Source organism: Colossoma macropomum, unplaced genomic scaffold (genome assembly GCF_904425465.1).
Source record: "Colossoma macropomum unplaced genomic scaffold, Colossoma_macropomum, whole genome shotgun sequence".
NCBI lineage: Eukaryota > Metazoa > Chordata > Actinopteri > Characiformes > Serrasalmidae > Colossoma > Colossoma macropomum.
The window spans coordinates 3,974,376-4,001,797 of NW_023494802.1; the positions used below are offsets into that span (position 1 = coordinate 3,974,376).

The 27,422-nt window shown below is 38.7% G+C and overlaps 1 protein-coding gene across 1 annotated transcript in view; it reads right to left on the bottom strand.

Annotated features, from left to right (window-relative positions):
• Positions 1 to 1,566: 1,566 nt before the first annotated feature.
• LOC118822717 (fibulin-2-like) overlaps positions 1,567 to 27,422 on the bottom strand; it is a 57,982-nt gene continuing 32,126 nt past the window's right edge. Inside the window, exons 6-17 of the mRNA XM_036591957.1 lie at positions 25,381 to 25,605; positions 21,909 to 22,019; positions 19,945 to 20,046; positions 15,841 to 15,975; positions 13,129 to 13,266; positions 11,006 to 11,149; positions 10,148 to 10,276; positions 7,112 to 7,237; positions 5,664 to 5,780; positions 4,695 to 4,823; positions 4,424 to 4,547; positions 1,567 to 3,061 (exon numbers count right to left, since the gene is read on the bottom strand). Of these exons, the coding sequence (XP_036447850.1) occupies positions 2,704 to 3,061; positions 4,424 to 4,547; positions 4,695 to 4,823; positions 5,664 to 5,780; positions 7,112 to 7,237; positions 10,148 to 10,276; positions 11,006 to 11,149; positions 13,129 to 13,266; positions 15,841 to 15,975; positions 19,945 to 20,046; positions 21,909 to 22,019; positions 25,381 to 25,605 (1,838 nt within the window). The 3' untranslated portion in view covers positions 1,567 to 2,703. The remainder of the gene's footprint in view (positions 3,062 to 4,423; positions 4,548 to 4,694; positions 4,824 to 5,663; positions 5,781 to 7,111; positions 7,238 to 10,147; positions 10,277 to 11,005; positions 11,150 to 13,128; positions 13,267 to 15,840; positions 15,976 to 19,944; positions 20,047 to 21,908; positions 22,020 to 25,380; positions 25,606 to 27,422) is intronic.

Sequence of the window (27,422 nt, forward strand, 5' to 3'; positions counted from 1 at the left end):
TCAGTAAGGCTTTTAGATGGGACAAAAGGAGGATATAATGAGCACCTAAAAGTCTTGCGGTTTAAAGCTCTTGAGATATTCAGTATATAAGCTGAAACAGCATAGCGAGAACCTGCTGCAATACAACCAAAATATTTACTAGATTCAAATGTGTGCATCATTTTCGCATTCCGTCTTTGTCTTTCAGTTCACTAACTTTGGGAAATAACTGTGTTGATGTAGTATCTTTGATTAATGTGGAAAACATGCACACATAAGAATCAGTGTAAATTCAGTGCAGCTCTTTTTCAGTGTAAATGCAGAAGAGCAGAACATGATTTAGGGTTATCAGTTATCTCAGAGTGTGCGTTTTATGTTTTACTAGCCTTTGTGCCAGCGTTTCTCCATTAGACTCATCTTCCTTCGGCCTCGCCTTTCTCCTTAGAGGCCACTCGGGTGGATACCCAAGGCTATTGATCCAGGTCATGGCACCAGTGTAAGCAGAGCTCAGTACTGACTCCAAACTTGCTCCATTAAATGAGAAAATGTGATTCAATGCTTTGATTTCATTTCTCGCAAAAATTAAGTCTATTTTATATGCTGCTTATGCTTAAGCACATTGAGTGACTATTCATAACTTGTGATTTCATTGGTGGTAGACAGTGCGTCGATGGTATAAACTTCCAGTTTTGTGGAATTTAAGGAGACTAGAAAAATATTACTGATATTAAACTGATAGTGATAATGCAGGACAAAACAGTTCCTTGCAGTGTATCTATATGAGGGGTGTAACACAGAGATCCTGGAAGGCCAAAGCATAATTTAGTGTTCTCACACACACACCTAATTCAAGTCGAGAGTTTGGTAAAAAGCTGATGAGCTCAATCAAGAATATTAAAGTGACAGTTATGTATCAAATTTAATTTCCCCTTTACCCTAAACACAGTCGATCAGCCAAGAAATGTTAGGTGTCTTAAGCTTCTTTAGTTTTGCAATGGAGCTACGAGGCTAATGTAGCTAATTATAAAGGCCAATACTCTACCAGTAAGAATCATGCAAACTCCATACTTCAGTCATCACCAGGGTTATTATTGTTTATGAAAACTAGTAGTGAAAAATGTACTCATTGACTGCAATCAAATAAAATGGGCAGTTTATAAAAAACAAAACAAAAACACTGCAATGTCCACTGCAACAAGAATAAAAACAAAATAGTATTTAAAACTGAACTTAAACTTGTTTCTTTTTAAAAAGTAAAAACAAAATTATTAATTAAAAATAAAACTATTAATTCTGCCTTAAAACCAACTAAAACTAAATTAAAATTAAAAACCAATAAAAAAGCTAATCAAAAAGGGGAAAGTCAGTCTGGCTTGTTATTTCTGTGAAATCCCAGGTGGTTGCTAAGGTGTTCCTACGCCATTGCTATGATATCCTAGGTGGTTGCTAAGGTGTTGTTAGGCAGTTGCTATGATATCCCAGGTGGTTGCTAAGGTGTTGTTAAACAGTTGCTATGAAATCCCAGATGGTTGCTAAGGTGTTGCTAGGCCATTGCTATGATATCCGAGGTGGTTACTAAGGTGTTGTTAGGCAGTTGCTATGAAATCCCAGAGGGTTGCTAAGGTGTTGCTAGGCCATTGCTATGATATCCCAGGTGGTTGCTAGGTGTTTCTAGGCAGTTGCTATGGAATAAGGTTTTGCCAGGCTATTGCTGTGATATCCCAGGTGGTTGATAAGGTGTTGCGGAGGACATTACTACGGAATCCCAGGTGTTTGCTAGCGTTTTGCAGGGTTGTTGATATGGTATTCAAGGGTTTGTTAAGGTGTTGCTAGGCCATTGCTATAGTATCCCAGGTGGTCGCTAAGGTGTTTCTAGGCAGTTGCTATGAAATCCAAGGTAGTTGCTAAGGTGTTGCCAGGCTATGCTGTGATATCCCTAGTGGTTGATAAGGTGTTGCGTAGGACATTACTACAGAATCCCAGGTGTTTGCTAGGGTTTTGCTGGGTTGTTGCTATGGTATTCAGGGGTTTGTTAAGGTGTTGTTGGGCCATTGCTATAGTATCCCAGGTGGTTGCTAAGGTGTTGCTAGCCCATTGCTATGTTATCCTGGGTGGTTGTTAAGTTATCCCAGGTAGTTGTTAAGGTATTGCTAGACCTTTGCTGTAGTATCCCAGCTGGTTGCTAAGGTGTTACCATGCCATTGATATGGTATTCCAGGTGGTTGCTAAGGTGTTGCTTGGCCTTTGATATGTTATCCCAGATGTTTACTAAGGTGCTAAGCAGCATGTATGTTGGTATGTAATGTCTATGAGGGGCAGTGTGAGAGAAATTAAAAACTATGATAACCCTGATCGTCACGCACTTGTCTCAAACTGTACTGACAGTTTGTTGCATAGCTAAAAACAATAATGAAGTAAGTGTGTGATTTAGACTGTGCAACGCTAATAATTACCATATATGTCTTGGATGACTCTGCACTTGGAGCAAAGGGAAAACTGTGTACATTTGACTTTTTACTCCTTAAATCGGGGAAAACTGTAAACTCTGCAGTGCTGTGGCCTTCTAAGATTGCAGTGACACCACTGATCTACATCAGATCAGTCAGCAGTGCCTTGAGGCTTAACACGCTTAATAATAAATACAATTTAATTTACGATTAAGTGGTGCAGTTTTAAAGTGTGATTGTAAAGAGCTTAAGCCAACTATGAGTTCAGGTGGGGGTGCTACAGGATGTTAGGTGTGATGAAGACATAAATCCTGGCCAGGAAAGTGGTGAAGGTGCCCTGCCTCCAGAGCTTCATCTCCACGTCGACAAGGAAGTCCCGGGGCTGCTGGACCTGCCTGTGCAGGTAGATGGCGCCGGTGTAAGAGTTCAGTTTTCTTGTGCTGAAGTAGCCCTCCTCGTTGCCCCTGATGATGCTGACGATGATGTTGTCTCCAGAGTAAGCGGGGGAGGGGCCTATGCGAAAGATTTGAGCAGGGATGATGATGTTGGTCTGGAAGCTGAGCTGGTAGTAGGTGATCCTCACCGGAGTGTTCTGGCACTCTACGAAGTTGGTGCAGCTGATGCGCTCGCAGCGTCTGGAAAGGGAATGAAAGTGCATGATCGATTGATGCCTACCGCACTGGCTCAATCTCATGGCTAAGACTTCATGAGATTTTGGCTACTGTTTTAATACCACTGTATCTGGATTAGCCTGTGTGTGCTTGTTTTTAGAATTTCAAGACAAGAATGTCCTAAGTTTGTAGTAAAAGCAGAAAAAACACAGCTAAACTACAGGACCAACAAAAAGTCCTGGTTTTATAATGTGCTTTTTACAAAATCTACAACATAAGAGCAAAACTGAATTGGTAATTTTTCAGGAGAGGGAAAAACATTCTTAACCTATAATGGACATTAATGTAAAAAATGTTCTCCTAATAATTTTGGATCATTTCTATAGGTCCATTCTTCATTATATGTTCACATCTTGTAAAGGGCAGCAGGCCATTTCAAATTATGTGAAATAAATAAATGCCTTTTTTGTTTTACATTTACTTCCATTATAAGTTAACACCGGTTTTTCCGTCTCCTGACATATTACAAATTTGGGCATACGAGGTCTTGTTCCAACATACTATAATATAATACATATATATGTATCATAATATTCTTACATTTACTCAGTTTCCAGTAAAAATAGCAATTAAGTAAATGTTATTTGTTTTTCAGTGTCAGAAAAAAATGGCAACATCTATTTAACAGTAAGGTAAACATAAGCCTCAAAAACTAAATATAAGATCAAATCTATCAGTATTGAAATTGTCCACTCTTTATTTTTGTGCACCCTACTGACACTTTCACTCTTCCACCCTTCCAATCTAAAAGCCGACAAGTTACAGTGCAGCTCACCTGAGTTGTCTGGCATGTTTCTTTTTTCAAATTAATCTAAAATGACTAAAGATATTTCTGTAAAGATTACACATAAAATAAGTGGAAATAAGTGAAAAAAACAGAAGTTTAAAAACTGGAGTTTGATTAAAATATACAGAGAAAATGGGACTCCTAAAATGGTAGACCACCAAAACTGTCCCCAGTCTAAATTTGTATTTGGGACTGAGAAGCAGAAAATGCAACCAACTTCTAAGACTGAACTTTGGAGGTATGGAAAAATATCACTGTAGATGTCCTTAAACATCCAAAAGCAAGTGAAAGCTGTAATAAAGGTAAAGAGTGGATGCACTTAAAACAAACAAATATCTTGACATCTTCAGTGGAATTATCTGTTCAATACATGTTTTTCTGCTTTTTTCTGACACTGGATAATGAAAAACTTAAACTTAATGGCCGTTTGTCTGGAAATGAAATAAATAAAGGTGGTCTCTGAGTTTTGCATAGTACTGTATAAATTATAAATTGTGTTTTGTTACGGAAGTTGATGCATAGTGAAAGATATGTCCTACGTGTCAGAGACTCGGCGGTAGTTTGGTGGACAGCTGAAAGACAGACAGCGGAATCCTCCCTGGATGTTATAGCAGGTTTCACCAACAGTGCAGTTGTGAGCGCCGAGCGCACACTCGTCTATATCTGAAACACCACAAACAGGCACATTTAACCTGCTCGATTAACATGCATTACCAATGACGTCCACTGTCTATGATCTTTTTGTCCCTCAGTGTTTACGTTTTCTGAACAACTGACTGGTACGGCAGAGAGCTTAATATTATCACTCACCTCTGCAGGAGCGTCCATTAGGGGACATGCTGTAGCCATGTTCGGGGCAGGAACACTGGTAGCTGCCCGGAACATTCACACATTTGAAGGCACAGAGGTGGCCAGCACTCTGAGAGCACTCGTCAATATCTGTATAGAAGAAAACATGAGCACAGCTAATTATTCCCAGACAGCACCAATTCCATCTACCTTATAGCACAATTTATCATGAACACTGGTCCGTTTCTGACCACAACAGCTGTTGTGCAGATATTATTTGGGTGGTGGACCGTTTTCAGTATACTGGTGACAATGACAGGGTAGTGTCTGTTGGTATGATATTAGCCATATTATTAGAAACATGTACCTTGTACTTCCACTCACTGGTCACTTTATTAAAAACACCTCCATTATACTTCCACTCACTGGCCACTTTATTAAAAACACTCACCTTGCACTTTCATTTACTAGTCACTTCATTAGAAACACCTACCATAAACATCCACTTTCTGGCCACTTTTTAACAAACATCTCCCTTTTCCTTCCATTCACTGTCCACATTATTAGAAACACCTCCATTATTCTTCTACTTACAGGTCACTTTTTTAGAAACACTTCCCTTGTGCTTCCATTCACTGATCACTTTATTAGAAACACCTCCTTTGGGCTTCCACTCACTGACCACTTTATTAGACACACCTGTCTTGTACTTCCATTCACTGGCCACTTTATTAGAAACATTTACCTTATACCTCCACTATATAGGTATACAATTATCTACTGCAGTTCATCTGTTGCTACAAAATTTATCAGCACCTCTCTACCTGACCAGTGATTAAGGAAGGGCTAGAGAATGGCTAACACAAATTTTAGCTTTAACAGATCAGCTACAGTCTCTAACAGTACAGCACTATATCAATGAAAATCCCCAATTCTACACAATTAATGAAGTCTATGCACCCAGACTGATTGTATAGAGTCTGTGTTTACCTTCACACGTGAGGCCATCCTCTCGCAGATAGTAGCCCTGTTTGCAGTAGCACTGGAAGGAGCCATAGACATTGGCGCACTCCTGACTGCAGGGGTTATTCAGACATTCATTCACATCTGTATGAAAACATATGCATTCATTAGTTGTTAGCAATGGCGGCATTAAATTATTAGCAATAAAGCAATAGTTCAAATGGACACTATTTCCCCTTACTCGAATGTAGGCAATCAGCAAAGACATGTTACATGTCCAAGGTTTGGTTCTTTAGTTTTGTACTGGAGCTACAAGTCTAGTGTAATACGGTACAAACTGCATGTCTAAATCATCACACTCTAACATCAAACTGTGTCAGTTTGCTCATGTGGTTTCTAACACTGTATGATATACTGTAATATCTGTAAAAATGAATCAATATATGCCACATAGCCAAAAACAGTAGCAGCCTGAATTCTGTCTGTGCTTTTGTCCATTTGTATATATCACAGTGTGTTTATTTGAATCTATTGGTCAAATCAATATACTACGTAGTCTATTTAAAAGGCACTTCCACCAAAATATCTGCATAATTAAATGGTTAAGATGTAAAGAAAGATATTGAGAGTGGTTTGATGTCAAATGCCCTGTTCTAGAGACACTTAAATTGTTCACAGTGGTGGTGATAGGAACCAGATGTCCGAAGAGTTTATTGTCTCTAAAAGCTCCCTCACAGAAAGTTACTGAATGAAATAGTTATGAAAAATTTTAAGATATAGGTTTGACCCAAAATGTATTTTTACAATCTATTCCTGGTGGACAGGTACATGGATGATGTTTTGAGGCAAAATAGTACCCAAAGTAAAAATTTTTGAATTTACCACTATTTTACCATCATCAACATTACACGTAAAACCTCAAAGGACTTGTGTAAGTTCACTAGTCATTTGGATAGTAAATAAAATAGCTATATTTGTGCTGTAGAAATCACAACCCTTGGTTACTATCACAACCACTGTAAGGAAATCATTAAATTACTTCACAATGAACAATTTCTTATCACACCAGTCTGTTTACATCTCAACCACTGCATAATGCAGCAATGATTAAAAACTAGTTGACCAATCAACTACATCTGGAGGGGAAAACTGTGTAAATTTCCTAGTTCATAAGTTGTTCACCTGTATCTATCACTGTGGAAACAAATAATATAATATATTATAATATACTATAATATAAAAATGGTAAAATTACTAAAAATTGGTAAATTGTCCATTCTCTTTTCATTTGTGCTGCTAATGCATTGATACTCTAGTAGACTAGAGTGTGATTAATCCATCTAACAGGCCTGAAAGGAAGCCTGCAGCATCATGTAAACATGATGACCTCAGAGCGATACGTCAGAAATGGCAGCAGGAGTGACGCTGCTAATTCACCTGATACAAACAAACATTGTCTCCTTATCGGCCTGTACCTTCACAGTTCTTGCCATCACTGGATAAGGTGAAGCCAGAGGTGCAGGAGCAGAGATACGAGCCCGGAGTGTTCTCACACGTCTGGGCACATAGCCGGCCGGGGTAGCGCCAGCATTCATTCACGTCTACGGAAAGAGGTGTGGAAAACACGTTAGCTGTGCTAGTCTAAACAGTACACGGAGGCCACAACAGTGTGAATCAGCACCCAGTCCTCTGCAGCCCATTGGAACTGAATAGGGGGAGATAAGGCTGAATAAAGGCCTGTATTTCTGCTTCAGATAAGAATGTAAACAGACAGTCCCAGGCAGGGGATTTTATATGTGCTTCACATGTGTCTCAGAAGACAAAGTAACTGACATTAGCTCTGCACAGGAAGGTAATTGCCTGGAGCCAGAAACTTTGTCAATTTGCTGAGAGCTGCCAGTTTTTTTATCATTTCAATAACCTTATTCAGCAGTTGCGTATGGTCGAATCTGATGAAAGAATTGAGCACACACAAATTTCACCAACACTATTGTTATTCGTCAATTTCATCTTTGCTGTATCTGCATACTGGGCAGAAATTTCAGCATAATATGTAACAGCCTGAAAATTCCTAATTTGTGGTTAAAAAATCAATTTTATTGTCAATAACATTAACAATAGGGTCTATAATAGTGAAAATAGAAAATAACAGTAATACTGTTAATGGTGCATTATGGAAATCCTTAAGGTGGATGTACTCCTTTTTCATGTGCACTCGAATCCCTGCTAGAAAAACCAGCACAGATCAGCATAGCTAGTCACCTGCAAAACCAGCTTACTGAAAAAAACCTTGCATCTAATGCGGTAGAAGCTCATATAGTGCAATTCTATCACTAAAGCAGCCAGTGTTTTATCAAAATAATCAATTACATAATTACAACATCTGAAAAAGCTACATTTTGTTCATTTTACCTTTTATTATTTTCAATCACAGTAATTTTAACACTATACAGAGCTATTTAAGCTATGCCCAGTGCAGTGCACCTCCTGCTCTTCCCCAAACTCCACCTATGAGGACAACAACTGACATTTCTTTTATTGGCTCACTACTGAAAAATCTGCCTGAATGTGAGCATGCTTTACATAAATTAAATGTATATGAGGGGAAATTGGGGAATGTCCATTGCAGATAATCAGCTGAAGCCAAATCACTGCTTATTTTGTTGTCAACTCATGTATCATTCAGGGTGGTCAAATCTGTGCTTATTTCTATGCAAGTTTGGTGAAAAAGCATGAGAGAAAATACAATACACGCATGCTTAAATCTTCATGTTGCTGTCTTAAGAAAACAACATATCTTAAACATTACAAGAGATGGAAAACATGCTTTTTAATGTAATATTTGTTAATGCAATATAAAACAACTGTTAAATTGTCTGTCAAAATTTCTTTTTGATTTTCTTGGTTTCTGTTGGTTTTGTTATGACTAAAGTTTAATGGTCTCGTATTATGCACAGTGACAAACATTGCACAATATATAAGGTACTTACACATCACTGTGTTGGGAATCTGTCACCGCAACAGCCTTAATATCAATATTCAACATTAAATATCAACATTCTCACGTCTAAAATAAAATTGGCACACAGACTGTGTAACTGGAGAATAATAGGTCACTACTTTAGTCCTTCAGCTGTGTGTAAAATTTGAGCATGTACACTTTTTAATCACCGAGATTACATAAAATACTCTAAAAAGTGTAAATCTCGATATGTGTAAAAAATGATATGTGCCATTTTAACTTTGAAAAAAACAGAAGCAGCGTGTAAAAGATTTGTATTTTAATGTTCTTGTGAAACCTACAGATAAATAAATTTCTCCTGTATACATCAGATTCCCACAAGGGGGAGCTATTAGGGCTCAAGTAGTGTTTTTTAGTGTTTTTCAAGGAAAAACCATACATAAACAGGATCCAGAAACGCTCATTTAAGATGGACTGAGGTGGAGTGGAAAAATGTACAGTGGTCCAATGGGCTAAAGAGGAGAGGGACCATTCAGCTTGTTAATAGCGCACAGTCCAAAAGCCAACATCCGTGATAGTATGGGGGGGCATTAGTGCACATGGCATGAGCGACTTGCACATTAGTGTAATGTTGAAAGATATATACAGATTTTGGAGCAACACATGCTGCCACCCAGACAACGTCTTTTTCAGGGAAGGTCTTGCTTATTTCAGCAAGACAATGCCAAACCACATTCTGCACGGATTGCAAGTAGTAAAAGAGTCCAGGTGTTAAACTGGCCTGCCTGTAGTCCAGATCTTGACCCACTAAAACAAAGGGGACCCTGAACTGTCAAGCAGCTGAAATCATATATCAGGCAAGGATGGGTAAACATTTCATGTTCAAAACTACAGCAGTATCTCCTCAGTTCCCAAACGCTTACAGAATGTTGTTAAAAGAAGAGTTGATCAACACAGTGGTAAACAGGCCCCTGTTCCAACTTTTTTGAGATGTGTTTCTGGCATCAAATTCAAAATGGGCATATTTATTTTTCAAAAAACAATACAATTTTTCACTTTTTACATTTAATTTGTTGTCTTTGCCCTATTTAGGATTCAACAGAGGGTTTAAATGATTTGCACATCATTGCATTCTTCAGTATCCCAACTTTATTGCAAACAGGGTTGTAACACAACAGATCTATATACTAATTGGTGTATTATTTATTAATGTATTTTGTATGTCTAGCATGCAAAAGGAATGCACAATGAACTACAAACAAATTTCATTTTTTTTTTATCTTAATCTGGTCTCTGTCTTTACTTGATCTTGACTATAACACTACTTATGATAATATACACCAATCAGGCATAACATTATGACATTAGGCCTGTTGCTGCTACTTCACCAATTCCTAACGGAAAAAGATTGACAAATTTAAAATGTTATAATACAATTTGACTTGAAGTTACAATACAGCATTAACTGATTGTAATACACCAATCAGCCTCATAAATAGGGCTGTGTGCTCATATGTTTACACAATAAAATGTTATTGGCATCCCTTACCTACACACATTCTCCTGAACGTGTCATACTGGTATCCAGCTTTACAGTCGCACCGGTATGTTCCCGACAAGTTGTTGCACAGTTGTCCCTCTCCACAGCGGTGGACACCTGTCTGACACTCATCAATATCTGAAGGGCAGTGGAGGTATAAGGGGAGACACCAGACAGTCTTAGAGGTTCTATCATAACAGCAAGTTTATGACATTCATAATCCATTTTCTGACTTGATTAAAGCCTTGATAATTCATCATTTCCACAACAGACACTTTAAATGGCCTAACAGAGGCTAAAAGTGAAGTTCCACCAAATTATGCTAACATGGTTAAAAACAAATGAAAGCTAATGCTACTTCATTTTTACTGGGTTTTTACACTTTCATTATTAGCAGAATATTTCTTTTGAGTGAGCTAACTCAGTGGTTCCCACTCAACTCACCCCAGGCTGAACTACAACCTGATCCAGCGCATTATGTAATTAGCAAGTAGTTAGCATGGGACTGTAGGACTGGAGTTGGGTTTGGTGACTGTATTTGTTGTTTATTGACTCAATAACCTTGATAATTCATCATTTCCACATGCACTTGTCCTAATAGAGGCTATAAAAGCAATTCCACCAAACTAAGCTAACATGGCTAACCAAGAAGGAAAAAAAATGCTAACAACATGTCAAATCTGACATGTCAAAGCACATACTTAATTCAACACATCTGCTAACTAGCAAGGCGTTCAGGGGTTTGATTCCGATGGAAAGCGTTAAACTCTGTAGTGCTGTGGCCCGGAAGGAACCCGGTTTGACATGCCTAATTTTTGGCTGTATAAGTTAGGGCAGCTCAGAGATTGGTTAGAGGATTTTTTTTACCTATACATCTGCGGCCATCAGGGCTAGCGTGGTAGCCTCTGCCACACATGATGATCTTGCGCTGGCAGGTATATGATCCGATCGTGTTAACACAGTTGAACCCCGAGCTGCATGGCTGGCTCACCGTCCGGCACTCGTCAATATCTACACATAAGCACACCAGAGCTAATCAGCTTAGCTTCTCTGTGTACACTGTACAAATGGAAGGTTTCATCAGTTTGTCATTAAAGATTAACACATTTACAACTTTTTTTTCCATAGTAACTTTTTTTTTTACTGTAAAACCCATTTTACAGTTTTCCTCTTATGACAAATGAAGACATGTTTAGTGTCTGAAGTTTGTATGTATTTTATATGTATCTTATTAACTGTATTAATAACAATATTTGAGACTGAAATAAAAAAGACTGAGTGCAAAGATTCTTAAAATGTTTACAATTAAATAAATGCAATATTCGACACATTAAACACCTATAATATATGCATTGTAGAGCTGAAACTGACACAATCCATGAAGCAACACCAATGACATAGTGTAACACCAATGACATCACAATGTTATCTCAAACTGTTTTTATATCAGTGCACTCAGAAAGCCAAGTGACAGTGAACTAAACATTATATGTTTAATTAGACATTATATGTGTACTTTATGAACCACTAACACATGAACCAAACCTACACATTATCAAATTTCATTTTAATTTATAAAACCAGTCAGTTTTATATAGATAAAAGAGCAATAATCTTGTAAATACAATTTTCTGTGTATACATTTACCTTCATGCTCTCAATGACTTACAGCATTATGCCAGTGTAGGACAGTGTTCATTGTAATTCATAGTGCACCACTGATGACAATGTTGGTTGGTCATTCAGGTAAACTGCATCCACTTTTTAATTAAAATGTAAAAGCACTGCTCGTTATGTTGTGCCAGCAAAGCAGTTAATTCTTAGCAGTTTAAACTCTTTAATGAATCTTTTAATTAGGCCTAAAAAAATGTATTGTCTATATTCATTGGTGTCACTGATGGTCATTGGTGTCACTAGCAAAATCTGTTACATCAATGATGGTAACACCGGTAACAATTGTTGTTACAACTATCTCAACTGCTGGTGAGATATAATCTTTATTACTTGTTAGCTTCATTAGCCTTGTAGCTCTGGTAGTAAACTGCAGATGCAAACTTCAGATGTTAGACAAGTCTTGGCTCAATGAATATATTTGAGGTAAATGTGAAAATGTGATTTTTGGCCAAAGCGTCACTTTTATCTGACGCTTTTACGGTGTGAGTGCTTAGGTTTTAGGTTTATTTCATTTCATTTTTTGAGCTGATCTGGGCAGTACTGCCTCGACATGTCCCTGTTCCTGTCCCTGCGGGCTAATTCCATCCCATCAGCATGTGCAGGGGGAGAGTGTTCTCTCTTTTAGCCCCACAGTGGCCCAGCCTGCTCTTTGAACAACCTGTCAGTTGTTTAACTCATTAGCTTCCTTCTAATTCACTGCACAGCGACAGCAAGAAAATCTTAAGTGTGCTGTGGGTCTGAAACGATGTGTAGCTGTCAGTAAAACCTTTACTGAGAAAAGAAAACGGACAAAAAACAAATAACATTTGCAAATCAAACAAAAAAGCTGCTGGTGTTTTGTTTTCAGAACAATAGACTGACCACCCCAGAGTCCAGACCTCAACATCACCAAATGTGTTGGGGATTAATTGAATGGTGAGAAGCACAAAATGCTAAACTAACTTCTAAGCCTGAACTTTGGAGGTGTGTCTGCAGATTTCTTTGAGAAACTGAAAGTGAGTCACCTGAAAAAATAAAGGTGAAGAGTGACACACTAAATACTGAAAAAGGTTACATTATTTGATATTTTATTTATTTGATACATGATATTTTTCATTTTCTGTTGTATGTTTTCTACTTTTTCCCCCTAAAGCTAAAAAAATGAATAGCTTTTACCTTGTAGTGAAGTTTTTGGTGGTCTCTGACTTTTGCACAGTACTGTATTTATGCAGTACATTCTAACATTCCATATCGGGAATTCTAACTGGGATTAAAAGGATTTCCTGAAGTCACAGACATACGCTTTAGTCTACGCTGCTGTACTTTAAAGCTCTTACCAACGCACTGGCCGCGTGTGTCATGAGTAAAGCCTCCAGGACATCTCAGTCTGCCTCTGCAGCTGAATGAGCCCACCGTGTTAATGCATTCAAAACCCGCTCCACAGTTATGATTCCCCAGTGTGCACTCGTTAATGTCTGAAAAGAAGCCACAAAAAACGCAGCAGTTACTAATACGGTGATGAAGAGAAAGAAGCAGGTTTACCAGGCAGGTGTTAGAGCATGAACCCACGTTGCGTTGGATGATTTTAATCCAATATATCGGCCCTTGTTCATCAGTGTGGCATATAGTCAAATTTGAATGTAAAATGACCGCATAAAAATTTCACTGTCAGTTTTGTTATTCAACACTTCTGTGGTGTACCTACATGATCAAACTCATGTCTGGTCAGACTCTGAGTAAATCATAGGTAAAAAGTTTAACAGCCCATATATTAACATGTTAGATTTGCCGTTAAAAAACAAAACACATCTATAACACCAAAAATAAGAATAAAATTTGCTGAAACAACAATATTGACCAGTGTGCATACAAAATAAGCGCATGCACAAATTATTATTAATAATGAAATGCTGCAACTATTCTATGTTTCAATTAAAGACTGACTCTGCCCAATACAGATTAACAATACAAAACACAGCTAGCGCAGAAGCATCTCATACACTGCAGTAATACAGCGTTTAAATATATTATTTTACATGGCACAATGACATCATTCTACTGTCTTAAAAAAAGATGCTTTGTTTATTTCACCTTTTATTCTTTCCTGTGGCTGACAGTTTAACACGTCCAACTCCACCTATGAGCACAGCCGATGGTCTTATGAGCTGCTGAAAGGTTTGCTCTCTACCAAAACATCATGCAGTTGGGGTGTGTTTCATGTAAATTATATGTAAATGAGGTACTGGTAAGCTGGAACAGTGTGTATATCATTTACACATAAACAGAATAACAGAATATATTACACAGTTATGTCTTCCAGTTTACTTTCTTTTGACAATAACTGTAGTAATATAATGTATTTCATTTATGTGGATGCATTTGACTGAAGTCATGTTCGCTCTGTATCATGAACTACATGACTCAGCGTGGCCACTTGGTGGCACTGTGGCTCAAGGTTAACACAAAAAACCTGTCACACTCTATTCCTTTCCTAACTACATCAGTCCTCTCTGCACATTCTATTCTAGACTTCAGATATATGTTCAGAAAGTCTTAATCCTTGAGATGTTTATGCTGTACAACAAAAACAAGCTTATAGTGAGCTCATACTGAACACCCACTGCAGATTTACAGTAGAGCAGCTTATCTCTGAGGGAGAGAGAGAGAGAGAGAGAGTAAAAAGAGAGAGAGAGAGAAAACAAAGGGTAAGAAAAACAGCAAGAAAGAATGAGAGAGTTAGATACAGTAAAAAGAGAGAGAGAGATAGAGAGAGACAAAGAAAGAGAAGAAGAAAAAAATATGATAAACAGAAAGAAAATGAAAAGAAAGAGATAGAAAGAAGAAAAAAGAAAGGGAGAGAGGAAATGACAAAGAAAAAAGATAGAGTAAGAGAGAAAGCGAAAGAGAAAAAAATGAGAGATAGAGAGTGAGTAAGAGAGAGAGACAGAGACAGTGAGACACTGAGTAAAGGAGAAAGGGAGAAAAAGAAAGACAGAGAGAGAAAGGGACTGAGAGAGAAGGAGAGAAACTGAGAAAAGGAGAGTGAGAGGGCCAGGGAGAGAGAAAAAGAGGGACGGATAGATGGACAGAATGAAACTGGAGAAAAGAAAGAGATAAAGAGAACGAGACACTGGGTTAGAGAGAAAGGGAGAGAAAGATAACGTAGGAGAGATACAGGGACAGGGAGAGACAGGTAGACAGACAGAATCAAAACAGAGAAAAACAAAGAGAGACAAGAGTGAGCGAGAGAAGAAAGAGAAATAGAGAGAGACAAAATGCTAGTGAGAAAGGGAGAAAGATAGAGGACAGATAGATGGAGAGAGAGAAGGAGAGAGACAGACAAAGTGTGAGTGAGAGAGAGAAGGACAGAAAGAGAGTGTGAGAGAAAGAGAGAGAGAGAAAGAGAGAGACAAAGCACGAGTGAGAGAGAGAAGGTGAAAGACGAAAGAGCGTGAGTGAGAGAGAGGAGAGATAGAGAGAGAAAGAAGAAGAGAGAAAGAGTGTGAGAGAGAGAGAATGAGAGAGAGGCAGATAGAGAAGGAGAGATAGAGAGAGAAGGAGAGAGAGACATAGAGCTCTATTCCTCTAGAGAGGAATGGTGAATAAATGTGTCCCTCTGCTGTGCAGTATATAGACTTACATACTGTACTTTAATTGAACAAGACAAAAATATATACTTCAGATATTGTTATAGAAATCAACACTTTTATTCTACTATTATTATATCAGCCTATTATTATGATTATTATTATGTGAAACTAATACAGTCCTTTGCGAGTGCTGTGCTCTGTGTGTGAACAGTAGGCCTATTAAGTGTGAATGTGGGCTGACGTTTAATTATTATTAATGCTGCTGAATCAGTCAGCCATGAAAAGGCTTTTTTGAGGCGATTATGAACGGCCACAAATTTTCAGGCACGTTGAATTACAAATCCTGAAATCCTGTCAACAGCCGAGCGCTCAGTGAGCTCTGCTGGGGTAGTGCAGTAAGAGCTGTTAATTGCCTGAATGGCATCTGGCTGAAGCGGTGAGGAGGTTTTTAGTGAGTACCTTCACACATATTGCTCCTCAGCTGATATCCTGCAGGGCAAGCGATGTACCTCTCGCACGTGAAGTGACCGAGAGTGTTGACACATCTCTCGTTAGTCTGGCAAGTGTGCGTCGAGAGCAGACACTCGTTGATGTCTGAGAGAGAGAGAGAGAGAGAGAGAGAGAGAAAAAGTTAAGGTTCCTTCATTGTGGAAGATGTCATGGCAAAAGAAAGATCTATTTTAAAATAACAAAATCACATAAATGTGATTCAGTTAATCCTTTAGGACTGACACAAGAAGGTGTCTTCTCCTGCCATTCAATCTGCTCTTCTCTTTTAAGAACATGATGCTGTTGTTACATTATATCACATGTAAAGAACTTCATCTAACACAGCCGTAAATTAATATTTTTACTTTGTTTGTGTTGAAAACGACCATTTTAAAAAAGAAAACTAAAGAACAGGAACATAGGCTTATTACATACTATGGCTTCTTATTCAGTATCTACAGCGCATGTGTCAAACACAATCTGGCCTGCAAAAGTATTTTAATTTTCTATTAATGTTAGCCCGTTTCATAGCGCACTGCACTACAGTCCCCAGCATGCACAGCAATGTAATGTGTGCTCTGACTTTCCTACCCCAACAACAATCTATGGGACAGCAGTTGCACCTCAATTCTACACGATTCTACACAATTCCACACCATTAATTTCCCCAAACACACTAGCTGCGTTTCAGCTGCAGTTAAAACGATTTACTAAATTATACACATTACATACATACATACATTCTATACAATACACACTTAACGTTTGCTCAGCAGCAAAGAAATTGAGCCTAAGTCTTAATGAACTTGCAGCAAAGAAAAGACGCTAGGTGTCTAAAAGACTGAGCTCCTGGGGACATTTAAACTTTGAATTTTTCAAGCATTCATGTAATATTTGAAGGTCTACTACAAGTGCATTTATTTTACTGTTGAAGTTCTTGCATACTTTAATAAACAATGGTCAGCTCAGGTTATAGCAAAAAAAAAAAGACAAAAAAAATAGGTGTTCTCTGGCCCACAGATTCGTTGAGATTTTTAAATATGGCCCTTTTAGTGGTTGAGTTTGACACGTCTGATCTATATGGACAGTGCAAACTGGCTAAGCTATTCTTAGTTTACAGAGGTGTGTGATAAACCTTTGGGCCTGCTGATGGGCCCTGGCCATGTAAGGGGTTAATGAAACAAAGACAGAACAGAGAGAGAAATGTAGAGAGAAGGACAGAAACAGAGAGAGAGACAGAGAGAGAAAGAGAGAGAGAGAGAGAGAGAGACCAAAAAATTAGAGAAATTAAGAGAGAGAGGAGAGAGAGATGGAGGGAGAGACAGAAGATGGAGAGAGATAGAATAGAGAGAGAGATAAAAGAGAAGGGAGGGAGAGAGAAAGTAAAGAAAGAAAGAGGAGCAAGAAGGGCAGAAGATAAAGGGAGCGAGGGAGAGTGAGAAAGAGAGAAAGAGACCAAAGAGGCCAAAGAGAGAACAAAAAGAGAGAGAAATTCAGAGAGAGAGAGAGAAATGAAGTGAACCAGAGAGAGAAGATGGAGAGAGACAGAACAGGGAGAGAGAATGAGGAGAAGAATGAGAAACGAGAAAGACAGAACAGAGAAATGGAGAGGAAGAGAGAGAAAGAGAAAGAGAAATGGAGAAGGAGAGAAGACAAGATAACAGACAAAAGAGAGGTAGGAGAAAAAGAGAGATAGAAAGGTAGAAGAAGAGAAATAGAGATAGAGAGAGAGAGCAAGAGAGAACAAAAAGAGAGAGAAATTAAGAGAGAGAGGAGAGAAAGATGGAGGGAGAGAAAACAGAGAAAGATAGAATAGAGAGAGATAAAACAGAACGGAGAGAGAGAGTAAAGAAAGAAAGAGGAGCAAGAAGGGCAGAAGAAATGCAGAGAGAGAGCGAGGGAGAATGAGAGAGAGAAAGAGACCAAAGAGAGAACAAAAAGAGAGAGCAATTAAGAGAGAGAGAGAAATAGATGGAGAGACAGAACAGAGAGGGAGAATGAGGAAAAGAATGAGAAACGAGAAAGACAGAACAGAGAGATGGAAAGGAAAAGAGAAAAAGGGGGGGGTAAGAGAAATAGAGAAAGACAAGACAGAGAAAGACAAGATAACAGAAAAGAGAGAGGAGAGAGAAAGGCAGGCGAAGAGAAATAGAGATAAATAGATAGATAGCTAGATAGACAGATAGAGAGACAGTAACAGCAGTATAAGTGTACAGCTCCAGTGTAAGGCTTGACTCTCAGAATCAGAGAGAGAGAGTGAACCCCTGCTCTTTCCTCCTGGCTGGCTCACCATCGCAGAAAGGGATTGAGAGCAACGCAGCAGTGTAATCCTCAAACAATACACGACTTGTGAGCGATACTGAGAATTTATACAGTCACCAGCTTAGCAGTGTGCAGCATTTTTCTCCCAGGCATTAGCAGAATAGCACTTTATGGGAATAATCTGTAAATGTATATTCCTACCGGCTTTGACAAGCTCTGGTTCTGTAGCTCTTTTCGTTTATGTAGCTACCCTTAAGGCCGAGCACTTAGAAGAGAATGAGAAAAAGGTTAGGTGGAGAGTGTGCTGCTGTGCAGAGGGCAGTGCTGGGCCTGTCACTGAGGGGTAAGGATTAGTGGGTGGTGAGGGATCTCTTTGGCAGGGGTGACACTGGGACTCTGCAGTAGACCTTCTCCAGCAGCCTGCGAGCACATTCCACTGCTTTCCCTGCCTGACTGAGCGCTGCCCTTTCGGTGGAGGAAACACTGGATGCATTGTATGAGTTTGTGTGTGTTTGTATTGTTGTTCAGTGCACACCTGCATGCATCCAAAAAATGGGCTTTTTAAACATCTTCATCATCATTTCCCACCTCCTGTCTAAATTTCCCCCTCATATGGTGTTAACCATATCTGGGAGCGTTTAGGTAATGTCCTTCTATTGAGGCCAATAAAGCCACCACTTCATCCGTTGATACTACAGCTCATGCATTCTTACAGGACCCATATCACGAAATTGTTCTCTTTTCCTTTTTTAATAACTCTATTTTATGAGTTATTGTAAAAGTATTTTAAAAAAAGTAATGTCCGCTCCCGAGTCTATACAGTCCATAGATGGCAACTAAGCGGCAAAACAGTGCTGTTTGAATTGTGTTTGTGATGTCACACTTATTTACATATATTTACCCATTCCACCTACAGTAGTTTAGCCCTGCCCATTCACACCGACGTTAAGTGGAGTGTTTTTGCCCGAACTGCTTTTTGAAGGCACGGTATGGGCCATTTACATTTACAAATGCAGGGTGGACCGCTATAATACAATAATAAACAATAATAGGATTTACTGAATAATAAAATTCTTTGTTTTTCAATTAGTTCAAAATACTTTCCAGTAAAAAAATTAAAATATGCATTTTCATGGTCTCTGCAAGGGTCAGCAAATTCAACTAAATGCTTTTTAAGTCATTTTTAATGCCGCTTTGAGAAATTTAAAGACATTTTAATGCTATTTCATTTCATCATTCTCATGTGTATGATGTAGAATAAGTATAGATAGACAGTTAGATAGACAGACAGATAGATAGATAGATAAATAGATAGATAGACAGACAGACAGATAGATAGATAGATAGATAGATAGATAGATAGATAGAATCATCTATTACAGCAGCACAAAGTACAGTAAAGAGCAAAACAAAAGCAAAGTATTACTGTACATTTTACAGATGCATAAATATAAGTTAAAATATATAATAAGAATACAATTAAACAGCCATAAAAAGTATAATGTACAATAAATAAATAAGTAAAGTCACATAAATTGCCACTGAGGGGATTTTTAATATCATGTGCAGATGCATTCAAGCTGTAAACTGATCGCTAAATCAACTCATTGGAGAACAGACTTTTACAATGATTAATCTTACAGCCCAACCAAACTGTGCAGGACTAAACCCTCCAGGACCTGAAAGGACCTTACTTATCCAGTTGTGTCATGAAGGGGGCATTGCCTTTGGCTGAATAGTACACTCTCATCCAGGCAAATCTAAACAGTGTATTTTTTATGAACAGCTGATTTATGGTGCAATTTGCTGTACCTTCACAAGAGTGTCCGTCAGCCAGCAGAGAGAATCCTGGGAAACAAGAGCAGATAGGTTGCCCGGCCACTGGAGAGCAGCGCTGCGCACAAGGGCCATTTCCTGTATAGTGGAGAACCACAACAGTTGTCATGGTGATGATATTAAAAAAGGAAAAGTCCAGAGCCCTGCATGGGTGAGATAACCGTTGACTGATTTATTAGTTGGCCTTGGGGTGTTTTCCTTTACCCCTTGATCTCTGACCTTTTAGAGTGGCCTTCTGACGTCAGTACATTTTAATACCAGGGCAGTGCCCCTGTAAGAGATGTCCCACCACAGCTGGGTAGAGGTGGGCAGCAGGAAGGCACTGGGCCGGGCTCTCACAGAAACAAAACAGACATAAACTCCAAAGGTATCCAGACACCTTTCTAATGAATGAACTGGACTATTTAAGGCAAATCAGTATTGACAGTTCAGTGGGACGCCCTGGAACAAGGAGACAACAGCCTGTTGCCAAACATTGGCTATGGGGGTGTTATTCACACATTATTGTGATAAACAATGACCATTCAGACTGTACCAATGCAAAGCTCAAAAGCCAGCGGCTGTCAAAGTATGTGCATGTGTTAGTTGGTAACTTGCACATCTGTGAAGGCACCATCACTGCTGAGGGGTACATACACATTTTGGAGCAACATGCTGCCATCTAGATGATGTCTTTTTCAGGGACGGCCCTGCATGTTTCAGCAAGGCAATGCCAAGCCACATTCTGCATGTGTTACAACAGCGTGGCTTTGCAGTAAGAGAGTGCAGGTGCTAGACTGGCCTGTTTGCAGTCCAGATCTGTGTGGTGCTATCTATGACAACGAAGACCCCCAGACTGTACAGCTTATATCAGGCAACAATGAAAAAAAAAACACTTTTCCAACTACAACAATTGGTGTCCTCAGTTTCCAAATGATTACTAGACATGGTTAAAAGGAAAGGTGATGTAACTCAGTGGTAACCATGCCCCTGTCTCAACTTTTTGCTGCAGGTATCAAAGTTAGAATATGCATGTATACACAAAAAAATGATAAAGTTAAAAAGCTGAAACATTAACCCTTGTTCATGTTTTTGTTACTAAGTGCGTCTGGAGGAACCACCGCATTATTGTTATACAGCCATAACAATTTATATAAAAATACCAGATGTTTAAAACATCCCAAGTGGCCAGTGTAGGGTTCTCCTATGGTAGCTGTAGCCAGTCAGCAGCCTGTCCATGTTGTCCACCCTCACACACACACACACACACACACACACACACACACGCATACACAAACACATACAGACACAGACACACACACACACACACACACACACACACACACACTAACAGCAGGCCATGTAGGAGGAGAAAAGAGTGAAGGGACACAGAACCTCCACACTTTTATTCCCCGCGGGTTCACCCCTAAACCACACGTAATATAAATGTGTAGGGGCTGTACAGTGTGAAGTCACTGAAAATGTGTTATATGTTCTTCACATAAAATGAACAAAGGCCAAGGAATCTGAGGTTGAAATTATAATAAATCACATCATTTTTTTTTCGTAAACTTTGAAAATGGTCCCACAGACCCGAACACCACACAAGGGCTAAATATGTTGTCTTTGTGCTGTTTTGAACTAAGTACATGTCAAAAAAGACCAAAAAGGATCAGTGCGGTCTGTTTTTATTTGTATTTTACTCACTGTCCCAACTTTTTTAGAATTGGGTTTCTACATCTGACCCATTGTTTACATAACAGAACTGAATAACAAGACGAGACAGTTACAGTTGGACAATTTGTTTCCAGGGAAATGTGTCATTTTGTGGTGTGGCTGAGCTTTCAGTGGCCTCGCAGGGTGGAGCTGAAGCCTCAGAACATTTAAAAAAACATCCATAGCTAACCCAGAGATAACATGAACTGTGTTGTGCTCTCTCAGGTGCAGTGTGAATTATTTACCTTCACAAGGGTCCGGCAGGCCAGGGGGTGGAGTGGTGGGCATCTTATCTGGGGTCAGGTTGGCAGTGGGTGAGTCAAGCTCTTTTAGGCTGTTTTCTTCTTCTGAAGTCACTGTACACACACATACACAAACCCAAACCAAGCACACAGAAGGAAGACTGCAATTATGTAACACATCCCTCCAGTTATCTCATTTAAAGTAGCAGAGAGGGAGGAACTCGGGCCGTGCGTTTGAGATGTAATCAACAGACAGAAGAGCAGGCGGTGGATTAAACGTGCTTCAGCGGAGCATTTGATGTCTGCGAGGGGAAATGCCTGTAAACCTGTAGGAAAATCCATGTTTTTCCATTCCTGACATTTTCCAGCATCACTCCGGGATTTAAGCCTCTCTATAATTTTCTGTAAAAGGTGGTCTGCCTTTCGTTCCTGTTCAGGCTTGTCTATTTAAAGGCCTCGTTCAAACAGAACGGAGGTAACTGCTGTAAGTCTTTCGGGACTGCTCAGAAGGTGCTACTTCCAGGCCCACTGAAAATAAAGATCCTGAATAGAACAGGATAGGTATTTCTTGGCAGAAAGCTTGTTTAGGGGAAGTACTGGCCCAACAGTTAATCATTCCAGTTGTCAAGGTTTAAAAAGAGCTGCGATATAACAATACAACTCAACATGACACCTGGGCTATTCTCCAGAACATGACAAATACTGGGATCCGGCTTGAAAACTGTAAATAACTAAAACTTCAAACAATTATGCCTCGTTGAATAATTCAAAATAAACCTGAATTGATATTCATTTTTAGCATTTTGCAATTTGTGACCAAGTTGTCATTACTGCAACACAGTAAAGATAAATAAAGAAGATAAACAGCAACTTTCCTTTTCATAATCTGTATGCTGTTGTCAGGTCAAGTATTTTGAAGCTATTAATTAAAACATAAAGTTTACAAAATATAGTATAGTATGAGCAATTTTATCTCATTACCGCAATACATTGACACTGACGTTTTTCTTTTTGCTTGTATCACATAACATGCTGTTTTGGTTCATCTTCTTGCAGCTTCTAAGGAAAACATTAAAGAACAGAGATTCGACAGCTGATTAAAAAAAAAGCAAAAAAAGTAATGAGAAACATGTTGGTGAACACATTGCGGTAATGAGAATAAAGGGTAAAAACCAAAAAACTTTAAAATACAAAAATGAACTTCTCAAACTTTACCATATAGAGCTCCAGTTGATGCAATGAATTACGAATACTGCTCCGAAATAATACATTTTCACATGTATCTGTGCCTTTTGACCCCTTAGTCCTAGTTCTAGGAGGGTCATTTAATGGACCCTCTGCTGATCAAGATTTACTGATTAGGGGTCTCCTCACTGTTGCAAGAAAATGCATCCTGGTCAATGGATGGACTTCGTCTACACAACCTAGTATAACTCAGTGGTATAAAACAACATATAATATCCTCCCCTTGAAAGATTAGCTTATGTAGACAATAGAAAGATTAAGAAGTCTTGAATTACACTAAACCGCCTGTTAGGGATGTGCTACAGTGTTGAAATGGAGCAGGTTATGGTGAATGGGACTTTCTTTCTGTACCTTTGTGTCACCTTTGGTATTAATGCTGATAATATTGATTGCAGTACTATTGATATTTGTTATTTACTGTATTTAAATTGTTGCTTTTTTTCTCTTTTTCTAATTCTCAGTATGTTATTGTACTGTATTATACATAATATTATCACACTCTGTATCGTATCTGTTTGCTATAATAAACAAGACTGGAGGAAAAAAAAGGTAATGAGAAACATGTTGGTGAACACATTGCGGTAAGGAGAATAAAGGGTAAAAAAAGGCCAAAAAACTTTAAAATAGGAAAATTAACTTCTCAAACTTTACCATATAGAGCTCCAGTTGATGCAATGAATTATGAATACTGTTTACCTGCATGATGACGCTCAAATATTTATGGACATGTTTTGAAGCAGTTTTGTGAGAATGACCACCTGCTATATAAACTACTTACACTAAAGATAATAAAACATTCAGGACGTAGGATGTACACAAGTGCCATATGAGTCTAGTTATTTTACAAATTCCACAGCAGGGGTCATCAGATAGGGGGCCAAATTCTTGCAGAGCAAACAATGTCACAAAATCTAATCTCCACGCTGTTACTGAACGGCTATGGTCAAATTAATTCAGAAATGTCATCTTGGCCATATTCCTGGGATTTATTCCCCCAAGAAACATTTTGATCTTGGTGAATCCAGTTTCTTCTCATTTAAAATCAGTGATCTGCACAGTTATATTAAATAGTAATGATTTTTTGAGCAGTACATATTATTAGTATAATATTTTCTTTTAAAGTGAAAATTAGCCCTTTGGAGTAAGAAGTCAGGCTGGAGGCCTTTTTTGTCATTCAGGTCGTGTTAAGACCTTAAAAAAACAATCACAGACTTTTCATCACAGGACGTGTTTCCTTGTCTTATTTAAATAAAGATTATCAGTCCATCTGAGAGACTTTAGAGGAAGGAACTAGTCACAATAACCAGCATAATAAGCCTTCCAATGAAGACGAATATGCTTAAATAAGAATAGCGCACGTACACATACACACTTTGTGTCTTATGGTCTCAGGGGTCTCCCTGTCTAAATATACCTCTTCCCTCTTCCCTTTTGTGTGCTATGAGAACGCTATTAGGAAAAGTAGGAAAAGTAAATTATTTTGGTCAAAATAATGCAGGATGGTTCTTAAAGGGGAATTCCACTGAACTTCAAAGTTTTGTCATAACGAAATGGTTAAGATGTCAACAAACTAACAACAAACAACAAACTAGAGTGGTTTGGTGTGAAATGCTGCATTGTGGAGAAACATACAGAGTCAGAAGTGTTCACAGTAGGAAAAAAGCAAAAGAAAAAGCTCCCTCACCTACAGTTATAACATGAAAGGGTTATTAATACACTGCCCAATGTGTGAAACATTGTTTTATGACAGTTCTGAGAAAGTCTTGGCCTAAAACATATTTTTTTAATCGATTCATAAAAATAAATGCAGGTGTTCGTAGGCAAAATAGTCCCCAAAGAACTTATTTTTCAGATTTACCACTATTTTATCATCATAAACGTTACATGTAAGAACTCAGAAGACACATGTAGATTCACTGGTCATTTTGGACAGTAAATAATGGCTATAATAGTGCCCCTGGTTCCAATCACCACCACTGTAAAGAATATTTGAGTAGTTTCTCTACAATGCACCATTTCACATCAAACAACTTTGTATGACTTTGTTTACATCTCACTGACTGAATTATGTACAAAATTTGAAAAATCAACAGAATTCCCCTTTAATCATACTGCATTATTGATTCAACAACCACCTTTAAAATACTGCATGGCCCAACGCAATTACAATACGTAGCAACATAATTACAGTATGGTTTTGTCTATATGGTGCAGGGGTCGTAACACCTACCATTCAGGCAGCTGCTGCCATCCGGGTGCAGTGTGTATCCAGGGAAGCAGGCACAGATGTATGACCCCAGTGTGTTGATGCACTCCTGCTGGCACAGCTGGCCTTCATACACCTTACACTCATCCATGTCCTGCAGACCCTCAATCTCCTCCACCTTCTCCACCGCGTTCTCTGCCTCTGCTACCTCGTCCAGGGACATGGCCTGTCTGTCTGGACTGTCTGAAACTGGACAAGACAACACTGCGTGTATAGTTGACCACTGTAAAGACTGCTGTTGCATACAGACTCAGGATTCCATCAGCTAAAAATCAGTGATGCAATAATTTATAAAATACCTGCAAGAAACACTGCATTTCGTGAGATCTGATTTATGAATTTGGGCCCTCCGTCGTTTTTAAGAGTGTACGCAAAGTTTGAATTGGGAACATTTTTTAGATTTTGACATATTTGATTACAGCTCTGTCATGTTTTCATGTGAAATTAAAGTGTATTATAATTAGGGGGCCAAGCATCGTGTTCTCTGAATGTTTGAAAAAAAAGCACACTGGATTTAAAAATTAAGGTTTCACTTTTTTACCTATATAACAAATGTGCAACATCTTGTACCTCCATCTAACTGCTGTGTCTGTCATTAAAGGAAGTCTCTCAACAGCACAAACCTTTGTCAATCGAGTGGACTATGTAATTAGCTGCAATGTAATATCTCTACCTATTTTTGTATGAGAAGGAGTAACCCATTTTGTGTTTTTCTGTGCATGTGGTCCATTAGTCTCACAGAGCCAGATGTGATGTCATACCGAGAATACACGTCTGGAGACAACCTGTTAAACTTCTGCTGCTGGACTGGGGCCTAAACAACGGGGTGCCCCTCTAAAATCACAAGAAAAGCAAGCTAGCTAGCAAAATGCTAGGGTTAGCTCACGTTCTTTCTTCAAAATGAATATTTCAGAAACATCCTTTGATTTAGTTTTGTCAGACGTAATTTAAAGATTAAATGAAACGACTTTCAAAAAAATTAACTCAGGAGAAAAGAGATGTTTTGACTTGTTTGCCAACATGATATAGTAAGAGTTTTAGTCTACAGGCCTAGCCTAGCTGTGGACACATTCGCATGATTTCTCAGTGGTGAGTCCACGTATTTATGTATTTTTAATGTTACTGTTGTTTGCAGCAAATAACGGGTGTCTTTTCGCAGACTTGTGGTCCAAGGAACTAACGACTAGGGATGCATCATTAGGGATGCACCAATTTTCCAATGTAGCTACATCAACATTTATGAAATACAGAATATGGCAGTAGATCACAAGTTTGATCCCTGGTGATACCACAGCTATCTACGGCCAGAAGTCCAAGAGAGCACAGTTGGCCCCACTCTCTGGGGGGGGTCTCCCCACATCACTCAGCGCGATGCTAGTCAGTGCAGGCGTCTGTTAGCTGATCTAACAGAACTGGCGGTTGGCGCTTTCCTGTGAGCGCATTCAGGCATCTAATGATGCTGCGTTAGCTGCAGTTCGAAGAGATGTGGTGCCATTTCACAGCTCTCGGGGGAAGCCTGTGTTAGCTTTCGCCCTCCTAGCGCTGGTGGTATTGTGTGATTGGGGGAGTCCTAACTAGCAGGTGGAATTAGACACATCTAAACTGGGAAAAAATTTGGAAAAACATAAAAAAAATAGAGAGTATGGGACTAAACCCACCTGGATTAGCATTACAGAGAAATGTATTATTTATATGAATCAGGTTACTAGTTCATTAAAATGAATATAATGCAGACAATTTGGCATAGTCTCTCAATGTAGCCTTTTAAAGCACAGCAAATGCATTATTAAATATAGGATTGTAACTTCAGTGCAATGTAATAATTTTCTCCTAGATTCTGATATTATTATACATCCCTACTAGAGAATTGAACCTTTTCATGAATCAACCTGGACAATTTGAAACTGCCTTCCTTTGACTGAATGGTCAACTTCTGAAGTCATGAACTGTAATATTTGTGGATTTCAAAATGGAGAACATGACTGGAATTCACCAAATAAAGGACT